The sequence below is a fragment of the Misgurnus anguillicaudatus genome, chromosome 24 (genome assembly GCF_027580225.2).
Source record: "Misgurnus anguillicaudatus chromosome 24, ASM2758022v2, whole genome shotgun sequence".
NCBI classification, from domain to species: Eukaryota; Metazoa; Chordata; class Actinopteri; order Cypriniformes; family Cobitidae; genus Misgurnus; species Misgurnus anguillicaudatus.
In genome coordinates, this window is record NC_073360.2 from 20622094 (window position 1) to 20647687 (window position 25594).

The window sequence follows — 25594 nt, forward strand, 5'->3', positions numbered from 1 at the left end:
CGTACGTGTAAAATAAAGACCATACTTTAGTCTTTAATGGTACATATTAGGACCCTTTTAAAGGGTACTGCCCCGGTGACAGCTGAGGTACATATTTCTTCTAACAGTATAGAGATGTTAAAGGGGTGGTTCAATGGTATTTCATCCATTCTGATTTATTAACACAGTTATAGAGTTGTTTCCACATGCTAAACGTAGGCAAAGTGTCAAAAAAGCAGCTGTGCGTGTTACAGAGTATTTCTGTGCCGAATGCACTTAGCCAGGGTTCGTACAAGTTTCGGAAAGTTTTTTTCCGATTACGGGACCAGCTGATGTTTCAGGGGTTTTCTATACGTATCACTTATTTTTATGGGCACTTTTCCCCAAAAAACCCCGCCCACCCGTCAATAAGCGGGAGCCGCTAGAACTTGCAAACATCACATCACGCCACAGCTTTGTTTAATTTCAACAATGGCATGAAAGAAGAAGTGTGTTTTTGGATGTAAGTAGAAGGAAGCCAACCTTATGAAAACAATGGATATAGTTTATTATCCGGGGTAGCAGCGGAGTTTTGCGTGCGTGTTTGATGCACTGGATTTCATTAAAAAAGTCCCAACCGGGTCATGAGTCGCATGCAGTAAGTAAGACTTCTGTCTTATGTTGGAAATAGGCGCGCACATATTATATAAATGACACGAACACGTAGTGAATCATAAGTTATAAGTGTTGTATAAAGTGGTAGTAACTCCTCCTTCTTCATTTTATCGTACGTTATCGGAAAGAATCTCTAAAGCTAATCTGTCTTTTATTATTCTGATTTAACTAAAGACTCTTGGAGATATAAAGGATGTGGTACTCCAGATTAACATCAGAAATGCAAAAACGGTGTTTGTTATGTGACCTTTAACAAGAAAAACATTATTTGATTTGAGTATATTGTGTACTAGTGCTGTTCAAGACAACTACCCATTCATAAACTAGCAGTCAGTGCTGAGATCTAACATAAACAGGATAGAGAGAACTGACAGACGAACCAGAGTCTTCTAATCTTATGTCTGCTTAAATGAGTCTGAAAGATCCTTTTAGACTCTTTAGAAGATCCCCGTTTCTATGTCTGCTATGCATCAGGGGTCCTCATCTCTTATATCTGATTTGTACAATTAAGACCTTATCTGTTTTACGACAGGCCTTCATGTGAACGAACATACAAAAGGCACATCATGTTTGAGACAGTTCTGAAAAATGACCTTTAACCCTGAATGAGATGGTGCCAAGAAAGGCACGTTGTTTCTTTATCTGGTAAATGTTGAGGTCCATGTGTTTAAGTCTGTTTATGACCCAGTGAGGGAAGCATCTCTTTATATACCGCACATGAAAGCAGCGCTATTCACGCAAGCATTGTACTGCACAATGTGTGGACTTCACACAGGCTACATTAAGCCCAGATAATCTGACACAGAACAACAAGACAGCTGCAAAAGACTAGCAAACACAATGCATACTACTAGAGGAAAAGTACAAAGTAAGATAAAACTTTCAAGTCTTCTTAAAAGCTGTCTAATAAAAAAACAGCAATATAAACAGACAGAATAATTTAGTGTTGCCCATGAACGATTTTTACACATACATTTCAACAGTGTTGGGTCAAAAAGAGATGAACCCAACCCACTGGGTTGTAATTTAATGTATGCTAGGTTGTTTTAACCCATTGTTGGGTCAAATATTAACATTTTCTGGGTTATTTAACCCATTGGCTGGGTTTGTCTCTTTTTAACCTAATGCTGGGTTGAAAAAAGTGCATTTGTTAAGTTACTCTCAAATGTTATCTTTAAAAGTAAATTTTAATTCTCAGTTATACTCTTCAATGGTTATAACTATGGGCTACATTTCCAAGATAGCAATCAATAACAGGTTATGATGACCTCATCATTTATACAGTTAAGTAAACACATTAAGTCCTGTGCATAGAATAGATTCACTAAACAGATCAAATCCATTTAGATTAGTCTCTTATCATTGGACTTCATTGTTCCTTCTGGAAAAGCAAAAATGTATTTGAACAACTGGTCAAATTACATTTTCATCATCCTCATGCCCATCTACAGATAGGAAACAGCATTGAAAATGGCAGAAGGATGTTAACTGGACAATCTAAAATAGAGATTAGATCACAATTTCAAGGAGGTGTAAGAAAGGAAACCAGCTATTCTTGAGAAGGAAGGCGCATGACTACAACAGGAGATCATTACAATAAGGACAATATGAAAGGTAGTAAAAGGAAGAGGACGTGATTGCGCAAATAAATAAGACGAGTGAAGAAAGCGTGAGGAAGTGCGCCCCAGATGGGGAGATAAGAAGGTGAATGGAACAATGTGGCACTATGAACTCATACGTCAGTCAACAGATGCTTGGGAACAAAGAAAATGCCATTTGTGAGGATGTAGGTCCGTTAAAGTCCAACCTTATTTCCAACTATAGAAAAATGGATGCTACTGCAGTATACAATAAAAGTTATTTGTCTTTGCCTAATTAGTACTTACACATTCGATTATCATGTGATAAGGATTTTTAAAACACAATCATCTAACTACAGTCCCAACATCTCTAAGGGTGTTTTCACATATAGTTCATTTTAAAAGAACCAAACTCTGTTCACTTAAAGTGAACCAGAAAAGGAACTAGCTGAATGTGACCTCAGTCCTTTTGGTGTTCACAATATAGTGGACTCAAAAGAGGACCCAGTTCTTTTTTTGGTCCTCTTCAGAACTGAAGTGATCTCAGACCTTTTCTTGTTCACATCACAACTTCATAAGAACTCAGATCCCAGCTTTCTGTGCAGCAGTTGATTTTGATACAATGTCCAAACGAAACGCAAAGCAGACCAGGACCTCATTGATTTCACATATCAAAAAGAAATCGAACCACAAAAGAACCCAAAGGCAAACCGTACTCAGACCACCTTCTGATGTGGTCTGAGTTCGGTTCACTTTTGGGTCCTTTTAGGGGGGACTGAGATAACTTGGTTTGTTCACATATACACCCTAAACTAATCTGAGAGCGTTTGGAGGGCTCAAACGAACTAGGTGTGAAAACACCCTAAGAGAATCTGCTATAAAAGACTTTTTGCTGCTGACTAATATCATTCATTTTAAAATAACCAAATCCAGTTCACTTAAAGTGAACCAGAAAAGGAACTAGCCGAATGTGACCTCAGTCCTTTTGGTGTTCACAATATAGTGGACTCAAAAGAGGACCCAGTGGGTTCTCTTCAGAACTGAAGTGATCTCAGACCCTTTCTTGTTCACATCACAACTTCATAAAAACTCACTCAGCGCTACTTTTGGGTCTTTTTAAGGGGGGTCTGAGATCACTAGTTTGTTCCTATACACACCCTGAACTGCTCAGAGAGCGTTTGGGGGGCTCAAACGAGCTAGGTGTGAAAACACCCTAATGCTTTTCCAGTCAAGTGTCTCTTCTGTTAATGGTCACACCCAACAGGCTCTTTAGCTTTACCATAATGCTACAATAATATACTGTTTCACATCATGATGTACAGCAATCACTTTGTCTCCAAATGTAAAAACAATCAGCGTGGGGTGCTAAAGTTAAATACACAGAAATGAGTAAACATTGTAATTTAATCCTGCATTTGGGATGTATGTTAAAAAGTAACTGAATTGGTTCATACATTACAACTTTTAGATCATGGGTGCTGTACAATCAATAAATTATTAAATCAAATTTGCGTAGTGTTATTTAAAACACATGAATTTACTTTCTTTATGTTCAACAACTAAGCCTTTTATTAGTTTAACACCCATTTTTATTATTAGCACCCAGATGCAGAATAAATAGTATTTCTGTAAATAGTGCAAAACTGCAAATACAACCGTGACAATATTCTCCTTAAAATTACTTCTGAATGAAGAAAACACAGCACGCATCAAACTGCCTAAACTTTCCCCCATGCCTATTTATATCTGACACTGGCGAGCTCAACGAAACCTTTGACTTACTTGTGCAAGTGAGCACGTGAAGTCCAGCGAGTATGAGAGAGATGTAACGGATGCCCATGACTCCTGCTGTCCCGGGTTCAGACTTCAGATCTCGCGTCTGATGCGTGCGGGTACGCGACCGAGTCTCTATAGATGAACAGAGAGAGCAGATGTTTGCAGGGACCGCGCGTAAAGTGCACACAGATGAGGGGGAGGGACCTTTAGTGGGCTGAGCCCTACACTACATACTTACAAGACTAATGCACATTGAATAGAGATAAAAGCAAAGGCAGCTGACTTCATATCTTTGCATACAGTAGTGGCCAAAAGCGACGTCCGGAGGGCATATTTGTACAGTAATGGCTTTTAATGCCTCCTCATGTTAGATTAAACCATTAAAATTTGAGGAGTAAGGTACAAAATAAATAATACCTTTAGGCTTATTTATAATATGTTTACAGGAATAAAGCACACAATGAGTACAGTTTTATTACGTATTAATATTTTGTTGATCCTCTTGTTTTGATGACAGCATCAGACAGCAACCATAATTTTTCCGGGCCTTGACTTTGAGTCAATCTTGCACATACAGTACATGTTGTATGTCATTTTCGCTACTTAAATTCATCACAAAGCTTAGCAACATGTATACATACACATTTTTCCAAAGTTGGATATCTACTGTACTGCCTGTGTATATCTGCACATTGTGTTAGTGATTGCATGACTGATGTTTATTTTGAGAAGCATTGGAGCCTGAAGTATTCCAACCAGAGCTTTCTATATTTATCTACGGTCATTATAAATGCTATTGTTTATTATAATAAACCTTTTAGTTGGCTTTCTAATTTTGACTGTATTTGACAGCCCACCATAAGTGGATAAAAAACAGATTCGGTTAGCTTGTAATCTGATCATCTATCCAATGGACTCCTGAACTAATTACATATTTTAAAATAGGCTATTTCCCGTAGGACCAAAGTCTAGAATCAATTTGACATGGTTTATTTCTTTACATGACCAGCCTAGTCAAATCCCATATGAGATATCAGTTTTAAGTTTAGAGAGCTCAATATGAAAGATTCATGGTAATGTGTAGCATCACTGTAGGTGGGTGATTGGCTGCAGTCGGTGAGTACGATGACAGCTATGCTCATGAGGTAATGTTTGCTCACCTGCAGGGGAGCATACGTGAGGCGGGTGCTCTGGTGACTAAAAAGAATAAAGAGGCAACCTGATTATATTTTATATAATCTAAATTTGTTGCTCTTTGTCACCAAGGTTTTACCACTTACATTTCATAAAATTATACTTTCATCGGACGCACATGTGCCTCGTGCTGTGCCCCATGACTTCAATAAAATAAAATAAAATAAAATAAAATAAAATAAAATAAAATAAAATGAAATGAAATGAAATGAAATGAAATGAAATGAAATGAAATGAAATAAAATAAAATAAAATAAAATAAAATAATGAAATGAAATTAAATGAAATTAAATGAAATTAAATGAAATAATAATAAATAAATTAATAAATAAAATAATAAAAAATAAAATAATAAAAAATAAAATAAAATAAAATAAAATAAAATAAAATAAAATAAAATAAAATAAAATAAAATAAAATAAAATAAAATAATGAAATGAAATGAAATGAAATGAAATGAAATAATGAAATTAAATTAAAAAATAAAATAAAATAAAATAAAATAATGAAATGAAATAAAATAAAATGGAATAGAACAGAATTGTATGTGCTATAAGACGTTTATATTTTATATTTTGCATTTCATAAATGCAGGCTCAAGCTAAACATAATCTGTAGTGTTTGGCATCTCTTGAAGCCACTTAACATAAGCCATTGTGACATTTTCAATTCCCATTGTCCTTATGTTCACATTACTCTATAAATAACGCAGCAGGGACAATGTTCCTGACAATATTTACCAGTACCATTTTAAGTATGGGGTGTATGTAACATACATTTTAAACATGAAACATTATTTGAGGCTATATTCATTGTAATAAAAATCTTCATAATGCCAGTAATGGAAGGGAAAAATCAGGTCAATTATTATGTGGAATGTATTAAAAAGCCTTATTATGGCCAGAATGATCTTAAATAGATCTTTAAAAAAAACATTAAGACAACCATATAGGAAAAACATCATGTCTCCTTTAGCTCTAGAGAGTGGATTATTTTAGACACGCTTTGAATAACAAAATGACTTGTTCTGCACTTTTCACCTGTCATGCAGATTTTAAGAATATGTTCTTTGGCTCATGTCAAAATTTGATTTTTCACCAGCGCTTTACATAAACAGGTTATGTAACTTACAACTGAAAAATTGTTAATCTGTGCAAATGTCAAACTTCATTTATTAAAATGTTTTAGTCTGAACTTTATTAATTCTTTATGCTGAATCTATGATAGCTTGTAACCATACTAACCACAGTCAACATGCAGTACTCTCAAGTAACTCTCAAGATTGATTTATATGTCAAGCACTTATGTGTTTCTTTAAGGGATGGAAAGACCCATGTCTTTGCCTCCATGACAGTTAGGAGGAAGGAAATAGGGAAAAGTCATTCTTTCCATGCTGAACCCTGGAGAAAGTTTTTATGGAGTTGTCTGCTTGAATAAGAGGGGCTATTGTCTGTTGAACACAAGGGTGGTGGCTGTGAAAGTCAGAAGAGTGAAGGGGCTCAAGGGCAGAGAGGCAACGACATTTAGGGTTCTATCTGCATACAGAGTCTTCACAAAAACAAGGATTGTTTCAGAAAGACACTGACATCAATGGTCTTCATCATGCCATAAGACTGCTGCAATGCTGATGCGAATATATAAATAACTAAAAGTTTGACCTGGACTTTTGGGTACTTTTGGTATACATAAGAATCCATGACCTAGGATGCACCTTGTTGATATATCTTCAAGAAATAAGTTGTTTTTTGTGTCTTGAATAGATTAGATAGGGGTGAGGGGTGAGAAGGGGTGTTTTGCCATTAAGCACAATTTCCATTCCTTGAGGCAGTAAGCTGATGGTGAAGGATCATATCTCTGGGAATGCAAATTTTCACAGACTAAGAAAATAAACCCAAGGGACTCACCAATTCAATATTTTCTCTACCCCATTTATGCTTCCTTATCATTTTTTAAAGTGGATTTATGTTGAACTTGGCGAACCCTGTGGGTTGTTGTGGTATGTGAGGTCATAGCCTAGGTTGTGACCAGACTGCACACCAGTGGTTTCTACTCTTTAGAGTTTGTGTTTTCCCATAGAAGCTTGAATTACTGAACCATAAGTCTGTATCTAAATAAGGGACTATTTATAGTTAACTATTTAGATTGGTTTGGTAAACTTCCTCAGTCAACAGGCCAACACATCCAATTTAAATGGTAAATTTTTACACAAAAAGTGAATTCTGTTATCATTTACTGACCCGCATGTCATTTCAAACCCATTTGTACACCAAAAAAAGAGGTTAGGCAAGTTTTCTGCTGCTCCATAGAATGAACATGATTGGTTACCAAACCAAAATTACAAATAGCTTTTATACACCAAATAAAAAAATTATTCATCAAAGGACAGCTGTGTTAGAAATTATTACTTTTATGGTGCTTCTTGTCTTTTTAATAATTCCTGTTATACCTGAAAGGTTAATTCATCTTTTTAATAAATGTAATTCATCTTTCTTTAGCACTAATCCAATGTGCACCATCACATTTGAGAGGGAAAATGAAATGAGAACCGAACAATAGAACAGTCACTGACCAAATGACCTGTTGTTGCAATTAGTGTGGGAGATACGCATTTCCTTTAATGTTCAAGGCTGCTAGGAGCAGACAAACACATTTAAGGAGTTATGGACTGTCATCAGCTTTAATGGTATGGAAGTGACCAGCAGAAATGCCAAAACAGCAGTAGTTATGTTCTGCTTTCTTCTTCAGAAAAAAGAAATCTGTCAAAGGAAATGAGTCCTCCAAGGCTTTGTTACTTCCAAATGGGGCTCAGATCAGTGTAGGTTATTTATTTTCCCAAGAGACCTTAGCTGAGAATGTGTACTTGGCCTCAAACTAAGGTTAAATCCTTGCATGCTTAGCAGAGAAACTGTGTATTCCAGCATGCGTGCGTGCGTGCGTGTCTGCTTTCCCTTTTGTAATATTAATGAACTCATAATAATTTTACTGGTGGAGCCATCATGACACATTTGTAAGTATCACGCCTTATTTTATTTTATTTTTGAGAAAAAGAAAGAAAGAAAGAAAGAAAGAAAGAAAGAAAGAAAGAAAGAAAGAAAGAAAGAAAGAAAGAAAGAAAGAAATTCCCATTAAATTGATTCAATCAAAAACATGGTTTTAATTTAACCACGCTTTTTTAAACAGTAACCATAGTTGAACCATGTTTTTATAAAGATGTTGATCAATAAAAAACAATGATTTACATGGTTACTAAACTTTTACTGTAATAAAACCTTGGTAAATTTTAGTAAGAATCTTAAAGACGTTTTCTGCGTAAGTTGAGTGGCGATTGGTCTGTTTAAAATACCATAATCACCTCACAGCGTAATTGCTGCGCACTTCGAGCGGCGGGTTGATTCCCTCCAAACATTTATGGTAAGACGGAAGTAACGAACTGAAACAACAAGACCTGTGTCGTTTCTACACAAATAATGAACGAAAAAACAAGTCAGTGATTTTGTCGTCGCCTTGGAGCTTCAGACGTTAACATGGACGATTGTTTTAACACAATGCGCAAGGAACGAATGGCGGTTTTTGGGATATAAACATAAGCTGCGAACATGAACGCCTTCTGTTTTCAAACGTAAACATCCGCTGAACAGTTCATGGCCATGTGTGGGGAGCTACTTTGCTATGCTAGCCATGTTTAAACTGTATTTTTCTGTCGAAAACAGAAACCGAGTCTCAGCTAACGCACAGCTTTAACACGACTGGACGGGGTATTTGATAAAGGTTTGGTTGGATTGCAGAGACGTCAACGTTACTTCAGATATGAATGGGGCAGCTGCTAGCTAGCTTTCCCTTCAAAGCTGTTTGTTTTGCTTGATTGGGAACTACAGAGTTAATAATGCTATGGGATTTTTATAGTTCTGGAGCACAAATAAACAAAGGATGATGTATTTAAATTCACTCAGCTAAAGTGATTCGTGGACATTGCGCAACAAGAGGGCATCCTTATTATGGGTCTGTTGAACTTTGTTTTCAGTACAATTGGAAAATGCATAGATATCATCTGCCTCCTTCTGGATTTAAACTTTGTGATTGTCAGCTCAATAATTCAGCTGCTGGTGACAGTGATCTCTTTTGTCAATAGTTTACCCATGCTACTCACAAACTCTGTGCTGGAGTGCTGGAATATCACTCTTCTTTGCATCATCACAATGAGGGATGGGGTGACTATCGTGACCCATAACATGCTCGGAGGGGGGATGCAGTTAGTCGGAGGTGCGCTGGAAAGTTTCAAGATGATTGGATACCTGTCTTCACATTTACTGTTCCGCACCAAAGAGCTTGTCCACCGCGGTCTGCTGTCAGGACACGGCTTGCTACGGCAGGCCTGGGAGGGTTGTGGCATTGTGTTCAGCCTGTTGCTGTATTTTATCAACACAATCATCAACCTACTGCTTATAGGAACACAGAATTTATATGCCGTGTTTGTCAGCATGGTGGAAGCTGTGTCGTGCCCTTTGCAGAAAGCTCTGGAGTTGACCTTGACTGTGCTTACTTTCCTTCACAGCAGTCTTGTGGGCACCTCCATCCTTCTGTGGACACCATGCAGACTGGCCATGGAGTTCCTGGGTTCTGCGTGCCACGTCTTTGTCAGCGTATTCCTGCTCAACTCGTATGGGTTGCTGCTCACCCTTGTCATCATTGCGAGTGCCACAATCTACCTAAACCCTGTATTCATTCAGCAAGCAGCTGTGCACATAGTCAATTACATCAACACAGTGCCAACCATGCACCACTTAAATATGCTCGAGAGGAACTTGTGGCGGCGAATCGCCTGGCTTCGCAGTCGGATAGGCCTCTGGGTGCCTTCTGCAAGAAGAGAAGCTGTAGACAGGGAAGAGCCCAACCGAGAGCAGCAACCTCCTCCAGCTGACATGGATAGAGGAGACCCGGTGGTGGAGGATGGACCCCAGGGTGCCCAGCAAGTGGACGATCCAATAGACCTCCCTCTCCCCAGCACCAGCTCCCACAGGCCGCTGCAGAAATTTCCCTCTGAGGGCAGTTGCAAAGGCCCTCCGACCGAAAACCTGCTGACACTTTTACAGGAGCAGGAGGAGAGGAAGAAGTGTGTCATTTGTCAGGACAGCACTAAGACCGTTGTGCTTCTGCCCTGTCGTCACTTGTGCTTGTGCAGAGCCTGCACCAACATTCTGCTAACCCAACCTATCTACCAACACAACTGCCCTCTGTGTCGCCACATGATCTTACAGACCATGGACGTTTATCTCTGATGGAGGTCTGTTTTGTCATCCTCAGGTTTTTTGAGCAGCACTGTTCCTGATGGAGATGTTTGTCTCTGTCAGTAATGTTTTGGGAAACCACATTCCCTGATCATCCTTTATATTAATTCCTTTGTTCACTATATAAAGATCACATGTTTTAAGAAATTCATATATGATTGTGATGGTGGTGAGGCTGATAACTGTGACCGTGTTTTCTTATGTTTTTATATGCATTGTCGCTTTCTCATCAGCATTGGTAGCAACACTATTTTGTCATAGAGCAATATTACACGAATGTAAGCTTTGTATTTAAATTGTAAAAAAATGTTTTGTTCTGAGATGCTGTGCACAATTGGTTGTGTTTAAAGGGGACATTTGTATGCTATAATACTAAAGATAATCATTACAGAATTGTTGTCTTAACTCAATTTTGCCTGACTGTACAAAGTGATCAAAAGTTTAATGGAAACATCCTATTGATTTTTTTATAATGTTTTGCTTTTCCTGCCCTGTAATCATTCCATGAAAACTGTCTTGCACAGTATTAATGCCATGTGAGTCTCACTACCATATTTTCAGACGCCTTTCTACAATCTGATGATGTGTTCGCAATTTATGCTGTTTTTGTCATTTATTATTGAACAGCATTAGGGTTTTAATGGCTGTCTTTACTGCTGAGATGGTATTGATCAGTGCAGTTTAAAATCGAAAATTTTGTGCAAATTTTTCTTTCAAGAGACAGTAATTCAATTCTTTTCCTGGCTGATTCCCACACGAGTGCTATTTGGTGAAGAACAGAGTGGCAAAAAGGCTTTTAACTCGGATTTGGTCAGTAAATCTTATTAGAACTTACTATTTTGGAAATATGTTGTTTTTATTGGTACATTAGAGAAAACCTAAGGCCATACTGGTGGTGTATCTTATTTAGTTTTGTCTGTTTTATCTCGAAAGTGAATTTAGAAAGATACAAAATGCATAAGACAATCAGGCAACTTTATGAAGGAAAAGCATTTGTTGTCTCAATTTTTTTTAATATTGCGATTGATAATATTTCCGATCTGCCCATGGTTGGTTATTGTATTTTTGGTTTTCATACAAACATCTGATTTTCATTTCATATTCATTCCACAAACCTTTTTGTATTCTTGTACTACAGACATGTATTTTATATAAGGGTCTCCATTGGCACTGTTTGTTGGTAGAGCTGATGTTTGTCTCTTCAGCTAAATATCAAAGCTATATTCATTGAGTATCCAGATAAACAATAAACAGTATTTGACTGTCATTGTATTTGCATTGTTTTTGGGACATCACAACACTGTTTGTTTTCTACGCTAGACTTGAAATACAATTCACAACAGTCGATTTCTTTGATTGTAATAAATTACTCATCCCACTCGTAAAATCCTGTAAGCTGAGATCATCAAGACAGTTATAACGTGGGTGCAGGAAACATATGAACTGGACAGTAGAGACTACTTCCACCAGTTGTCCAGTCATGTCTTCCCCATATCCCAATTATTTTAGAAGTATCAACCAAGAGGAACCTGTGTCTGCCTCAGACATGTAATCTATGTAAATTACTGTGTAGTAGTTTGTATTCACAAGCACCTATCAGCTTTAAATGTCAAATTCTTATATAAGGTGCAAACATTACCCTAGAGCAGGGGTCTCCATCATTTTTGTGAGCAAGGGCTTCCACAATGGATAAAAGAATCTGAAGGGCTACTTTTTTGATATAGTCTACTCAAAACTTTTTTTGTTTTACTTGTTGATTTTATTTTACTTTTTATTATATGTTTTATCATTGTTGAGAATGTTGAAGCCAAGCTAATATAAAAAATATAAGTATTAAAATTTAGGGTATTAATAGAATGTGCTTTGGCGGGTAACTCACAGACTCTGTGCGGACAACCTGGGCACCATGTTGAAGACCACTGCCTTAGAAGTATTAAATAAGACACATTCAGCACTGGACAGCTCCGTGCGTTTGTAATTTTGTCAAAGGTGTAGAAATAAAATACTCATTTCATGAACAGAATGTATACAAAGGTGTAACAGTGATAAGCAAAAGAGCTTCAAGTTATTCCCTAAGCAGCATCAGTTTAAATCTTCCATTTCTGCTATCTGCCTCTACAAACCTGAGAACAATACACTATAAATAACCTAAAGCTCAGGAAGTGATGCACCATAATGAATTGAACATGAGGAAAAAACCCCTATTGTTTTAAAAGGAATTGAAGAGGATTTCCTTATCTTGGGCTCTAAGATACAAACCACCCGCTAATCCATTGACTGCTATTCAACATATAGGTTACAGTGTTTAATATAGAGAGTGTGAATAATTACTGGTACACTTTGCATTGTTTATATGCTACACATTACATATATCTCTTTTTAATTGTCTCCTTTTCTCAAATATTATGTTTGTTGAATAAGGTTAGTTTATTTTGCAAACGACCCAAACACATCACGTGACTTTCTAAGCGGAATGCAAGCATTATCAATGATTTTGCATAGTTAAATTGATTAAAATATGGTGATTTTGTTTGATTTAAAATACTAATGTCACAGTTAAAGGTCACGTTGTTCCTAATTGCATTTTTCACACTTTGGTTAGTGTGTAATGTTGCTGTTAGAACATAAATAATACCTGCAAAATGATAAAGCTTAAAGTTCACTGCCCGGTGATATATTTATATATTTTATTATATATTTATAAGAGAAGTACCCTTTCTAAGCTTAGCAGCCCTCTACTTCCCGGTTGAATGATGTCAATAAAACAGTTTTTTACTAAACTCCGCCCACAGGAATACTTGCTTTGACTCAAACTCTTCATACAATCCAACAGCTTGTTCTGCATAGTTTTTGAAGTTCTGGTTGGCAATAAATCTGTATGGAAAAAAGTTGATTGTAAAGCAACTTTTATATTTGTCCTTTAATAAATGTATCAATTGATACATTCAAATATTTATAATAATTATGCAATGTACAAAGTATAATAGACAAACAAGTCATTACCTGAAAGGTCCCTCCACCTCCCATTGTCCTCCACTTGGGTCAGTTGTAGTGGTTAGAGAGTCGGGCTTTTAACCAGAGAGATGATGTTTTGAGTCTTATGTCTGGCGGGTTGTGACTGTGGTGCCCTTAGCCTAATTGTTTCCTAGCTGCCCACTGCTCCAGGTGTGTGTTTGTGTTTACTACCTAACTGGAATGGGTTAAATGCAAAGGTCTTGTTTTGAGCATGCGTTGCATACTTGACAAGCATGTCACTTTCACCTCTGAATTAAAATGCTGGCAATAAATCTGCAGGGCAAAAAAGTTCATTCGTTTAGCATTGTTTTTATTTTTCCATTAAATGTTTTAATTAAAACATATACAAATATTTATAATAATTACACAAGGTGCAAAGTATAATAGACAAACAAGTTATTAATAAAGGAAAAATATTTGTGTATAAAAGTCCCTCCACCTCCCACCGTCATCCACCTCTGAATTAAAATGCTGGAAATAAATCTGTATGGAAAAAAGTTGATTGTTCAGCAACTTTTCTATATTTCCATTTAAATGTATCAATTAAAATATTCAAATATTTATAAGAATTACGCGAGGTACAAAGTATAATAGGCAAACAAGTCATTACCTGAAGAGAAAAAAAGTATACAAGTCCCTCCCACTGTCATTCACCTCTGAATTCAATTGCTGGTAATAATAAAAATTGCATGTATGGTATGTTTTAGCAACTTTCTACATTTTCCTTTTTGAAGTCTGTGTTAAGTGATATTAAATATGTTTTTTTAGTTTGTCACAACCAGTGTTGGGGAAAGTTTTAAAAGTAATGCATTACATTATTAAGTTACTCCCAAAAAAGGTAACTAATTGCGTTACTTAGGTACTTTTCATGGAAAGTAATGCTTGCGTTACTTTTTAGTTATTTTGCGTTACTTTTGCTTGGCTGAGGCTTGATCTCTTTCAGGCCTTGCAGGTGTTTTTTTATGACTGAAAAGTTCTGCATTCAGAAATTGCATATTTTATCACAAAAACGTCGAGCTCTGGCCTGCCATCTCAATTTCTGACTCAAACTGTTCCCACACAGGCGTGTATGCATAGAGTGCATAATGTGACTACGTTCAGTTTAATTCAGTACATAATTTTTTTTATCAAATTAATTAAACTAAAAAAAGTAACTTGCATTACTTTTTTGAAAAAGCAACTCAAATATTAATGTGTACATTTATAAAGTAATGCGTTACTTTACTCGTTACTGTAGAAAAGTAATATTATTACATAATGCACGTTACTTTTAATGCGTTACCCCCAACACTGGTCACAACATAGAAACATTGTTATAAATTTGTCTGAGTGGTTAATAACACAAATGTTTGTTCTCTAATTTTGATTAACTTTTCATGTGATAGGATGAGATGAAGTGGAAATCCTCAAGACACAATTCGAACATGGACCTCTCCAACCAACTCAAATCCAAGAAAACATGATTTTTTTATAATACTAATCCACTTAACATTTAACAACAGAAATAATTACTGTCTGGATAAACTGTCTGGATTCCCACTAGCAGCGCCCCTTTTATGTTTTCACAAAAACGGCTAACTTAAAGCTCATAAGTACGTTTTACACAGTAAGTTACATCTTTCACAAACCCGCTGGATTCCGTTATACATATGCTGCCATTTGCGCTTTTGACCCAGCCCACTGCACAGCAAAAAAAAATTTGGCGAGGAGTTAAATACGTTAAAAACTATTTATATTATTTGTGTCTAACAAAAAAGTCAATAAATAATTATAAAGTAAATAAATTTAGTTAAATAATTGAGATGAAATGTCTAGTTACAATAATTTTAGGCACATAACTACACGGTTGTCTCGCTATGCCTGTTTTCTGCACCATACCCTTCTGATACTTACCACATAATGATAGAATCCAATTCTAACGGTCATTATATTATATTAGTTAGTGTTCTATATGACGTCATACATTGGGGAATTCCACAAAAGGCGTCTGTGTCACGTGACGGTTTCATCGCACGTGCGTTGTCACTGTAAACGCGTCTGGGCAGAACTTAACATCGTTCTCTGTTTGTTTAATGGTCTGACTAGTGGCTTTACTGAACTTTGGAACAAATACCTCGTCGAAAATATAAAATGTTTTGGTTTCCTAAAGAGGAGGGGAGACGGCGATCACGGATCACTGCTATGTGAAGGGAGGTTTGGCAGCCGATCTGTCTGTAGTTGTTATACATTATAGTAGTTACCCTTTTTAACACTGTAACGTTAGCAAAGTGTAGTCTTTTATACGATTTAGCTATAATTTGAACTAAGGTAATTACTTATTTATTATGTTTTGATCCAAAACTTGTACTCTCAAACGGCTCTTCTAAGCTAGCTGCGGTCGAATCACAACACACTAAACAAGCTAACGTACACAATCACTCGTTACGTATTTCTGAAGGAGGGACTACATAGATCAAGACAGACATTAGCCCGTTTTAGGACAGTGAAAACAGCGGTATACAGATAAGTAAATATATTGTTTGGAAAAATACCGCGTTTTTCTTACACGTAAAACATGAACACGTTAATTGCGCTCTGTAAAAACAATCAAAGCGTCAAAAACACAGGAAAACGGGATCTTTAAGCGACACGTATGAAAAGTAAATTTCCATGCGTGACATAAAGGATACGTAGTCGGCAGGATTCGAACCTGCGCGGGGAGACCCCAATGGATTTCTAGTCCATCGCCTTAACCACTCGGCCACGACTACTGACGATCTTTGCCGAGTGAGGCCGAAGTGTGAATCATACGTATTCTGTATATTTCATGTTTAAATTGTTTACTTTTATTTCGGTTTATTTTATCAGCGCTTGTATCAATACAAGCATAGGACAATGTTGTCACTCTTGTAAGATTAAAAAAACTGAATTCAAAGGAAAGACGTAACATTGTATAAGATCAATTATTTCTGAGGGAAGTCACACCTAAAATTTTGTCATTAACGTTACATTCACTGTGTATATGTCTCTGGCCATGGGCCCACTGAACAATATATATGGGTTAAGTTTGTCCCTCCTATAGGTCAATGGGAACATTCCTGCCCCTGTGTCAATAAGAACAAGAAAACAACACTAACGTTAGTTACTCACACCCACACTGGAAATAATGTTTTCCTCTCTGCTCGGGGGACTTCCATTATGGCTATCATTATCCATGCTGTATTTACATAGAATTAAAACACTATGGAGAGAATACAGTGTTAAATTGTTATTGGTGGGAAAACCTCATTTTGTTTTTTGCTATGTATGACCTAGATTATTATTTTAATGATTTTTTAGATGTTGTTGTTGCATGTATTGTAGGTTATTGTGGTGATAATGATAAACTGACGTCCCCTGCTGGTATTAGAGCAAGCTTACAACTAAAAACATGAATATAAACAAACTTTAAATATAAAACATATGTTTAGGGTAAGACATTTGCTAAATAAATAGTTTAAAATCTGAGGAAAATAAATATTAATGTAAACTAATATAACTAGGCCTAAATAGCGTGTGAGCCACTGAAGTCAGTCACACTGTTCAACAGCGACACCAAGTGGTTATAGTTTCAGAATCGTTTAAATTCTTTGAGCTGTACGTCTGGCAAGTATGTGTAATTACAGTAAAGAAATTTAGTAGATTCTAAATGAAATACACACCTATATGCAAAAAGGGATCTTGTATTATTAGAAGTCCACCACACGCTACTTTACAGATGTAATAAATGCAGTTTCATTTCCTATTCCTGTGCCCTCATGATAATGATAAATAGACGCCCCCTGCTGGTGTCACATCTAATATTAATGAGAAATACTGCCCTGTGAAAAGTGAAAGTTGGATCTACTTAAAAGAAAATACTTCAATTGGTAACACTTAAACATTAAGTGAAAATGTTAGTGAAAAAATTAAAAAAGCTTTTTAGGTGTTACCAATTGAAGAAATCTTTTTTCACTTAAAGACATTTATGTTGGAAAAATTTATGTTACCAAATAAAGTCTTTTTTTAAGTAGATCCAACTTTCACTTTTTACAGTGATGTATGTTTCTTTATATACGTTGTCAATTAAATTGATGTAAATACGACATGTAAATAACATACATGAAGAAGATTAAACACAGACCTCTTTTATGCTCGTTTCTTTTGAATTTACCTTGCAAATATAACAAATAATTTAACATTATATACGAGTAGAAAAAATAATAACATTGACCACAATTTTATTTCTGGTTGAACTGTTTCATCAAGTGGCAAATAGGTTGACTGCTGTGTGTTCAACCTATTGGATATTGTCATTCTTGGACCTCAGCTTTATTCCTTCATAAATTGGATTTGTTTGTCAAAACGGCTCAATCAATAAATCTATCATTAGAGGCATAAATAATGCAAAATATTTTGTATCAAGATGAAAAATCTATTTGGGAGATTCAGGATTAGAAATCAGACACCCCTCTTAACTTGTTATGACTGTCCGATCTGGTTAAATGCACTGTTCTGCAGCTGGGTGGGGATGATCTCATGAGAATGAATTGCACAAAGGGAGGATACAAATGCACCTAAAATTTCTCGGCTTTTCTGTAAAAACATTCCATGTATATCTCTGCCAGCATCCAGGGGAAATTTGGAATTACTTATTGAAAGAAAAACATGGAAAACCAAGAGAAATGGAGAGATAGAACGTGAAAAAAAGAGAAGGGCTTGTCCTTGATATTTAAACAGAGAGTTACATCTTTGGCTTTTATACCAGTGGTTCTCAAACTGGGGGTCGGGGCCCCCTGGGGGGCCGCGAGATGGTGCCAGGGGGGCCCCAGTTTTATGAGATTTTATCAAATAAATTAATTTATCATGAATTCTGTGCAATTAAACCTAGAAAAATAAGACTAATAACCAACAGCACTACTTCGTATCATTTAATGTTTTGTTTAATCAAAAGTTGAGTTTTAAAACAGTTTCTTGTCATAAATTTTCTTTGGGGGGGCCGCAAAGGAATGCGCCATACAAAAGGGGGGCCGCACGATGAAAAAGTTTGAGAACCACTGTTTTATACATCCACGTGACTTAAAATATAGAAGCTTCCAAACACATGGATTTTGGTCGTCTACCAATATAGTTTTAGCACATTTACACGATACAGTCAGATAACAAAGCACTCCAACTCCATCTTTCTTGACCTTAAATGCTCCGTTGAGACCTGTAATGACTACTCCCCATCTGTGACTGAGTGCAGTATAAATCCTGTGCAAAAACACATTTAATGACAAATTATTATTTTTATTGAGCTCATATTCCAGAGGAGTGTTCGAAAGTATTTTATTATGCTTTTTCACAAAATACAGACCAGAATAAACATTTTGTGCGTGCGTTTTAATTGGAATGTGTTTTTATTTTTACTGAACCTGATGTGGACAATTTGTTCAAAGCTGAATATAATTCATTTGAATAGCTGATGAAAAAGGAGAGATCTATTATAGGCCAAGTGCTGACCAATGAAGGCCTTTGTCTCGCCTTTGACAATATCTAGGTGCAGAAATATAAATGTCTTACATCTAAGCAAATACAGCAGAGTTTTTCCAGTCTGAGTAGACTAGGAAACCAGTGAAAGTGCTGTCAGTCTTAGGGCTGGAGTAAAACCCTGTGTATTCGGTCAGTGCCATCTGCACCCACACCTGATCACCTGGAATCAAGTGCATCAGTGTTCCTCCGGACAGTGAGGCTGGTTTGGACCAGTTCCCGAAGATCTGAAAGTAGGAGGCCACAGTGTGTCCGTTCTTAATGAGGTCAAACTGTAAGCTGGTGCGGTAGACTGTGGCGTGAACAGCAAAGTAGTAAACACCCGGGACTCTGCAGGTGAAACGTCCGGTTTCGTGATTATAATCCCCTTGCTCATTCAGAATAATCTTGTCAAAGCGTATTGCTTCCCCTACTGTCAAGGGTGCAGTGCGGGCCTCGGAGAGCTTGGCACTGAAAGCCGACTTGGGTGCCACTGCACACTCGCCTGGGTTTCCTTTTTCCCCCTTTTCACCTGGATCGCCTCTGTCTCCCGTGAGACCCCTTATACCTGGCTGACCTGTGAATGATAAACATTATGGGATTTGTTTTTATGTATGACTAATTTTGAATATGTGTAATATATGTAGTTAAAGAGGTTAGGATATGTGAGATAGATTAGTATTTTTACATAAAAAATGAAAACATTTTTACAAGTCCCTGTAAAGTCTTAAAAAAATTCTAAACACTATATATTAGAAATGTATTGCTGAAACACGCCACAAAGACTGTAAACTATGTAGTAATAAATCGCTAAACAGTTTTGCACCATTTCTGAGATCAGGATGTTTTTGGTGGGTCTAAAACGGTGGCTCGATGACGCACTTGAGCCACCGCGCATGGCCCCGCCCCTATCCATTCAGGTTGTAGCTGTATTAGTTGAGAGAGAAGGCAGCTTTCCTGCGAGTGGGCGTGGTTTCAGCGCCGACAGCGGACACGCCCCCACAGCTTGAGGGCAAAGAATGCTGCCTATTTTTCCAAGATTTTGATAATTTATTTTATTTACTTGCGATTTTTTCCATCATTCAAATTTGGTAACACATTTTTCTGTGGTGTGACAAACTCAGAACGCATTTAAAGGGATAGTTCACTTTAAAAATGAAAATTCTGTCATCATTTACTCATCCTGATGTTGTTCTAAACTTGTATGAATTTCTTTTTTCTGATGAACACAAAAGAAGATATTTTGAGAAATGATGGTAAACAGACAGCAGATAGTGACCATTGACTTCCATAGTAGGAAAAAAATATTTGGGAAGTATTGTGATAAATGAAGAAAATATTTTGATAAATGATGGTAACCACATAGTTGACAGTACCCATTAAATTCCATCAGATTTTTTTTTATTCCTACTATGGAGGTCAGTGGTCACTATCTGTTGTGTGTTTACCATCATTTATCAAAATATCTTTTTTGTGTTCATCAGTAAAAAGAAATTCATACAGGATTAGAACAACATGAGGATGAGTAAATGATGACAGAATTTTAATTTTAAGGTGAACTATCCCTTTAATATCGAACTTTAGCTTAGATGCTCAACACTGAACAACATGTAACAATATATCAGTAGGATTTATTTTTGTACCTGGCTCTCCTCTGTTTCCAGTTTCTCCTTTCTCTCCTGGTTGAGCATCACGTCCGTCTCGTCCATCCCTGCCGGGCTGACCAGGGCTGCCGTGCAATCCAGGAGATCCTGGGATACCTGGGCTGCCTGTGCATAAACTGGGGATCTTGTTGTCTTCCAGTGAGTTAGAACAGTGCACTGCAATAACAAGCAGGAAGGAAAGTGGCCACGTCTGCAAAGAGGTCATTGCTTTCAGTCTGTGGAGAAAAGAAAGTTTCTTTATAAGGGAAGACAGAAAATGAGTTAAAATGACCAGAGTCTTAATCATAGTCTTATAATGCTTTAAGATGATGTCAGCATCATTAGGTTGAAACAGACGTATGGTATGAAGACAGCAGTTGATGTGAAAAGCAGTCCGGTACAACACTGAGAGTTGCATGATCTCACCTCCGAGTCGATCGGGTGAGCGTGCCATAAGAAATGTAATAGTACATCATAATTACTAAAGCACAAGCTCAATAATGAAGTGTAAATGCAGAAGTAGCCCTACAGTCTTAAAGATATAAATATAGTTCTTTGACTGAAAAGTTCTTTGGAGATCCCTTTATTTCACCTTTATTTTTAAGAGTGTAAAATTATGCAAAAGTAAACATTTCCTTAAAACATTAAACAGCAATTGAACCTCTGTGTCGTGTTGTCTGGCATGAATTTTCTTTATATTGCACAGTTTTGTTTGCCAGCACCTGCGTCATTTGTTAGCTTTTATCAAATGTCAGACGGAGTCGTGCCAGAATTCTAGAGCGTAATTGGACGCTGACGCTGATGTCCAATAAAAAAATAAACAGGAAGTATTTTCCCTTCTTTTTAAAGTATAATTATTTTGCACACTGTCAGAAGAAATGATTAAAAATGGTCCCAACTGTCACTGCGACGGTACCCTTTAAAAAGGTCATAATATGTACTATTTGTGTATAGATACACATATATTTGGTACCAGTATATAGCTTTGAGGTACTTAGATGCGCTCTTTGGTATAAATATACCTTTAAGGTACAAATATGAACTTTTCGTTCCAATATGTAGTTGTGAGGTAATAATATACAATCTTTGAGGTACGAATATGCACTCTTTGGTACCAACATGCACCACTGAGGTCTACTATGATTCTGTGGTACCAATATGCACTCTTTGAGGTACTAATATGCACTTTTTTGAACCAATATGCACCTCTGATGTACTAATATGCACTTTTTGTACCAATATGCACCTTTTATGTACTAATATGCACTCAATAGCACTCTTTGGGGTACTAATATGCACTTTTTGTACCAATAGCACTCTTTGAGGTACTAATATGCACTCTTTGGTACCAATATGCACTCTTTAAGGTACTGATATGCACTTTTTTGTAATTAATATGCACCTCTAATGTACTAATATGCACTCTTTGGTACCAATATGCACTCTTTGGGGTACTTATATGCACTTTTTGTACCAATATGCACTCTTCGGTACCAATAGCACTCTTTGAGGTACTAATATGCACTTTTTGTACCTATATGCACTCTTTGGTACCAATATGCACTCTTTAAGGGACTTATATGCACTTTTTGTAATTAATATGCACCTCTGATGTACCAATATGCACTCTTTGGGGTACTAATATGCACGTTTTGTACCAATATGCACCTTTTATGTACTAATATGCACTCTTTGGTACCAATAGCACTCTTTGAGATACTAATATGCACTTTTTGTACCAATATGCACCTCTTATGTACTAATATATGCACTCTTTGGTACCAATAGCACTTTTTTGTACATATATGCACTCTTTGGTACCAATATGCACTCTTTAAGGTACTGATATGCACTTTTTTGTAATTAATATGCACCTCTAATGTACTAATATGCACTCTTTGGTACCAATATGCACTCTTTGGGGTACTTATATGCACTTTTTGTATCAATATGCACTCTTCGGTACCAATAGCACTCTTTGAGGTACTAATATGCACTTTTTGTACCTATATGCACTCTTTGGTACCAATATGCACTCTTTAAGGTACTAATATGCACTTTTTGTAATTAATATGCACCTCTGATGTACCAATATGCACTCTTTGGGGTACTAGTATGCACTTTTTGTACCAATATGCACCTTTTATGTACTAATATGCACTCTTTGGTACCAATAGCACTCTTTGGGGTACTAATATGCACGTTTTGTACCAATATGCACCTTTTATGTACTAATATGCACTCTTTGGTACCAATAGCACTCTTTGGGGTACTAATATGCACGTTTTGTACCAATATGCACCTTTTATGTACTAATATGCACTCTTTGGTACCAATAGCACTCTTTGAGGTACTAATATGCACTTTTTGTACCAATATGCACCTCTTATGTACTAATATATGCACTCTTTGGTACCAATAGCACTTTTTTGTACATATATGCACTCTTTGGTACCAATATGCACTCTTTAAGGTACTGATATGCACTTTTTTGTAATTAATATGCACCTCTAATGTACTAATATGCACTCTTTGGTACCAATATGCACTCTTTGGGGTACTTATATGCACTTTTTGTACCAATATGCACTCTTCGGTACCAATAGCACTCTTTGAGGTACTAATATGCACTTTTTGTACCTATATGCACTCTTTGGTACCAATATGCACTCTTTAAGGTACTAATATGCACTTTTTGTAATTAATATGCACCTCTGATGTACCAATATGCACTCTTTGGGGTACTAACATGCACTTTTTGTACCAATATGCACCTTTTATGTACTAATATGCACTCTTTGGTACCAATAGCACTCTTTGGGGTACTAATATGCACTTTTTGTACCAATATGCACCTCTGGTGTACTAATATGCACTCTTTGGGGTACTAATATGCAATTTTTTGTACCTATATGCACTCTTTGGTACCAATATGCACTCTTTAAGGTACTAATATGCACTCTTTGGTACCAATATGCACTCTTTGAGGTACTAATATGCACTTTTTTGTACCAATATGCACCTCTGAGGTACTCATATGCAGTCTTTGGTACCAACATACTAATATGACTCTGTGGTACTATTATGTACCTCTAAGGTACTTAACTGCACTCTTTGGTACCAACATGAGGTACTAATATGACTCTGTGCTACCATTATGGTTCTAATATGCACTCTTTAGGTACAAATGTGTACGTTTTGAAATGGTATCGACCCAGTGACAACTATGGACCGTTTTCCCTGACAGTGCAGTCCTAGCTATGAACTAATATTTTGCCAGCTGCATTTAGCAGTTTGTTTTCCCTGTTGTCTGTGTTCCTATCACACATTTGACTTAAGATTCTGCAGCTCAACAGAATCACAAGTCCACCGTGAGTTGGTGAATAATGAAAAATCCATTTTACCATCTGCCATCTTTGCTGAGGTGCCAATACAATCAAGCTACAAACATGAAGTGTCTCTAAAGCAGGAAGTAGGATTCATTGACTTGTCACTTCTGGTAACTCAGCTTGGAACCGAGCATTTCCAACCCTTTATGTCTAGCTGTAAATCAGCAGGTTTCCCTGCAAGTTTGCTGTCTTTAAAACAGCTGTTTCATATAAAAGTTAAGAAACTGCTGATGGCTCACAATGAGAGGTACAACCAGACCACCAAACATTCTTTTAAAGGCTTGCATAATAAGCCAATGCACACGCTTCTTTATTTCAAGAGAAACATCTGTTCGAGGACATCTGGACGTTTTCTTGTTATCTCTCAGGACTGTGTTTATGTATTTTGGTTCAAAATGCTGTAAGGAGGACACAATTGGGGTGCCAAAAAGCACAAAATAAATTAATTCTTGGTAATTTACTAGAATGATCGCAAAACAACATGCTGTCGTATGTGTCATTTGCTTATTGCAACACTATTTTCAGCATAAGCTAATAACAATGGGATAAAAGCTCAAACAAGATCAGTGTATTAAAGGGATAGTTCACCCAAAAATATGTTTTTTTAATGAATAATTAGAAATTAATAATTTCTTTGTTCTGATGACAACCAAGGAAGATATTTTTAGGAATGTTTGTAACCAAATCAATCATGAGCCTCATTCACTTTCATAGTAGGAAAAAATAATATGGAAGTGAAAAGGGCTCATGAACAGTTTGTTTACAAACATTTCTCAAAATATATTCCTTCATGGTCATCACAACAAAAAAATTTATATAGGTTTGTAACAACATGAGAGTGAGAAAATGATGACAGAATTTTTATTTTCGGGTGAACTATCCCTTTAACATTATAACACAATTAAAACAATCTGCAATGAATTATGCAAAGGCTTTTTTTCTCCACTAAAAACCGAAAAACATTGCTTATCTCGAAACTGAAGATTTCACTCAACTGGTATGTGAATAAACAATTCAGTTTCACTGTTTGCCAGAATTGTGAATAACAGTAAACTTCATTTAGTCACTTACTTAACTGCAAGTAATTGTTGACCATACTGAGATCATAACATTCAGCTGTAACAGTAATTGAAAATAAATATATGACATAAATATTCTTGCTAAGTTACATAAGCCAGTTGTCCGTGACTCGGTACTAGTGCTAGAATAGTAAATCACATTATCGGTGGTGAATCATAAATTGTTATATCTAAATGGTGGACTTCCCCAAAAAACTGAACATTTTGTTTATAAAACCAGTTTTTCTTAACACCTCTTCCGTGAACTTAATGATTACATTTTTTCGTCCAATAATGACTGAACTTTGCACAGTTATCTAAAGACAAAAACTTACCATTCACTTTTCTGAAGCCTCAGCAGATTGACAGAGCATTCAAAACAGAAACCAGGATAAAGCTCCTCTTTGCTTTGCCGTCCAAAGAGTCTGGGAAAAAGTGAGCACGACTATTCTTCAGAGGAAATGACAAGCTATTGAAAGCCAATTAGAAAGAGGGAGGTCGGGAGACGGGGAG

General features: G+C 36.5%; 3 protein-coding genes and 1 non-coding gene across 5 annotated transcripts in view; 1 reads left to right on the forward strand and 3 right to left on the reverse strand.

Moving 5' to 3' along the window:
- Positions 1 to 4181, reverse strand: part of mcamb (melanoma cell adhesion molecule b) — a 42257-nt gene extending 38076 nt beyond the window's left edge. Inside the window, exon 1 of the mRNA XM_073862600.1 lies at positions 3996 to 4181. Coding sequence (XP_073718701.1) covers positions 3996 to 4053 — 58 coding nt within the window. The 5' untranslated portion in view covers positions 4054 to 4181. The remainder of the gene's footprint in view (positions 1 to 3995) is intronic.
- A 4419-nt stretch (positions 4182 to 8600) lies between these two features.
- rnf26 (ring finger protein 26) lies at positions 8601 to 11735 on the forward strand. Of its 2 annotated transcripts, XM_055196463.2 has the most exons (2): positions 8601 to 9182; positions 9313 to 11735. In XM_055196463.2, exon 2 carries the CDS (start codon positions 9320 to 9322, stop codon positions 10457 to 10459), a length of 1140 nt encoding a protein of 379 aa, XP_055052438.2. In that variant the 5' UTR covers positions 8601 to 9182; positions 9313 to 9319; the 3' UTR covers positions 10460 to 11735. The 2 variants fall into 2 exon arrangements, with proteins under 2 accessions (XP_055052438.2, XP_055052437.2); XM_055196462.2 differs by having other exon boundaries at positions 8601 to 11735.
- Positions 11736 to 16151: 4416 nt separating this feature from the next.
- On the reverse strand, positions 16152 to 16233 carry trnas-aga (transfer RNA serine (anticodon AGA)). The gene has a single exon. It is a non-coding gene; the product is annotated as a tRNA-Ser (tRNA).
- A 2561-nt stretch (positions 16234 to 18794) lies between these two features.
- On the reverse strand, positions 18795 to 25576 carry c1qtnf5 (C1q and TNF related 5). The gene is made up of 3 exons (XM_055196474.2): positions 25417 to 25576; positions 20635 to 20870; positions 18795 to 19568 (listed from the first exon to the last, which is right to left on the reverse strand). Exons 2-3 carry the CDS (start codon positions 20858 to 20860, stop codon positions 19048 to 19050), a joined length of 747 nt encoding a protein of 248 aa, XP_055052449.2. The 5' UTR covers positions 20861 to 20870; positions 25417 to 25576; the 3' UTR covers positions 18795 to 19047.
- Positions 25577 to 25594: the final 18 nt, after the last annotated feature.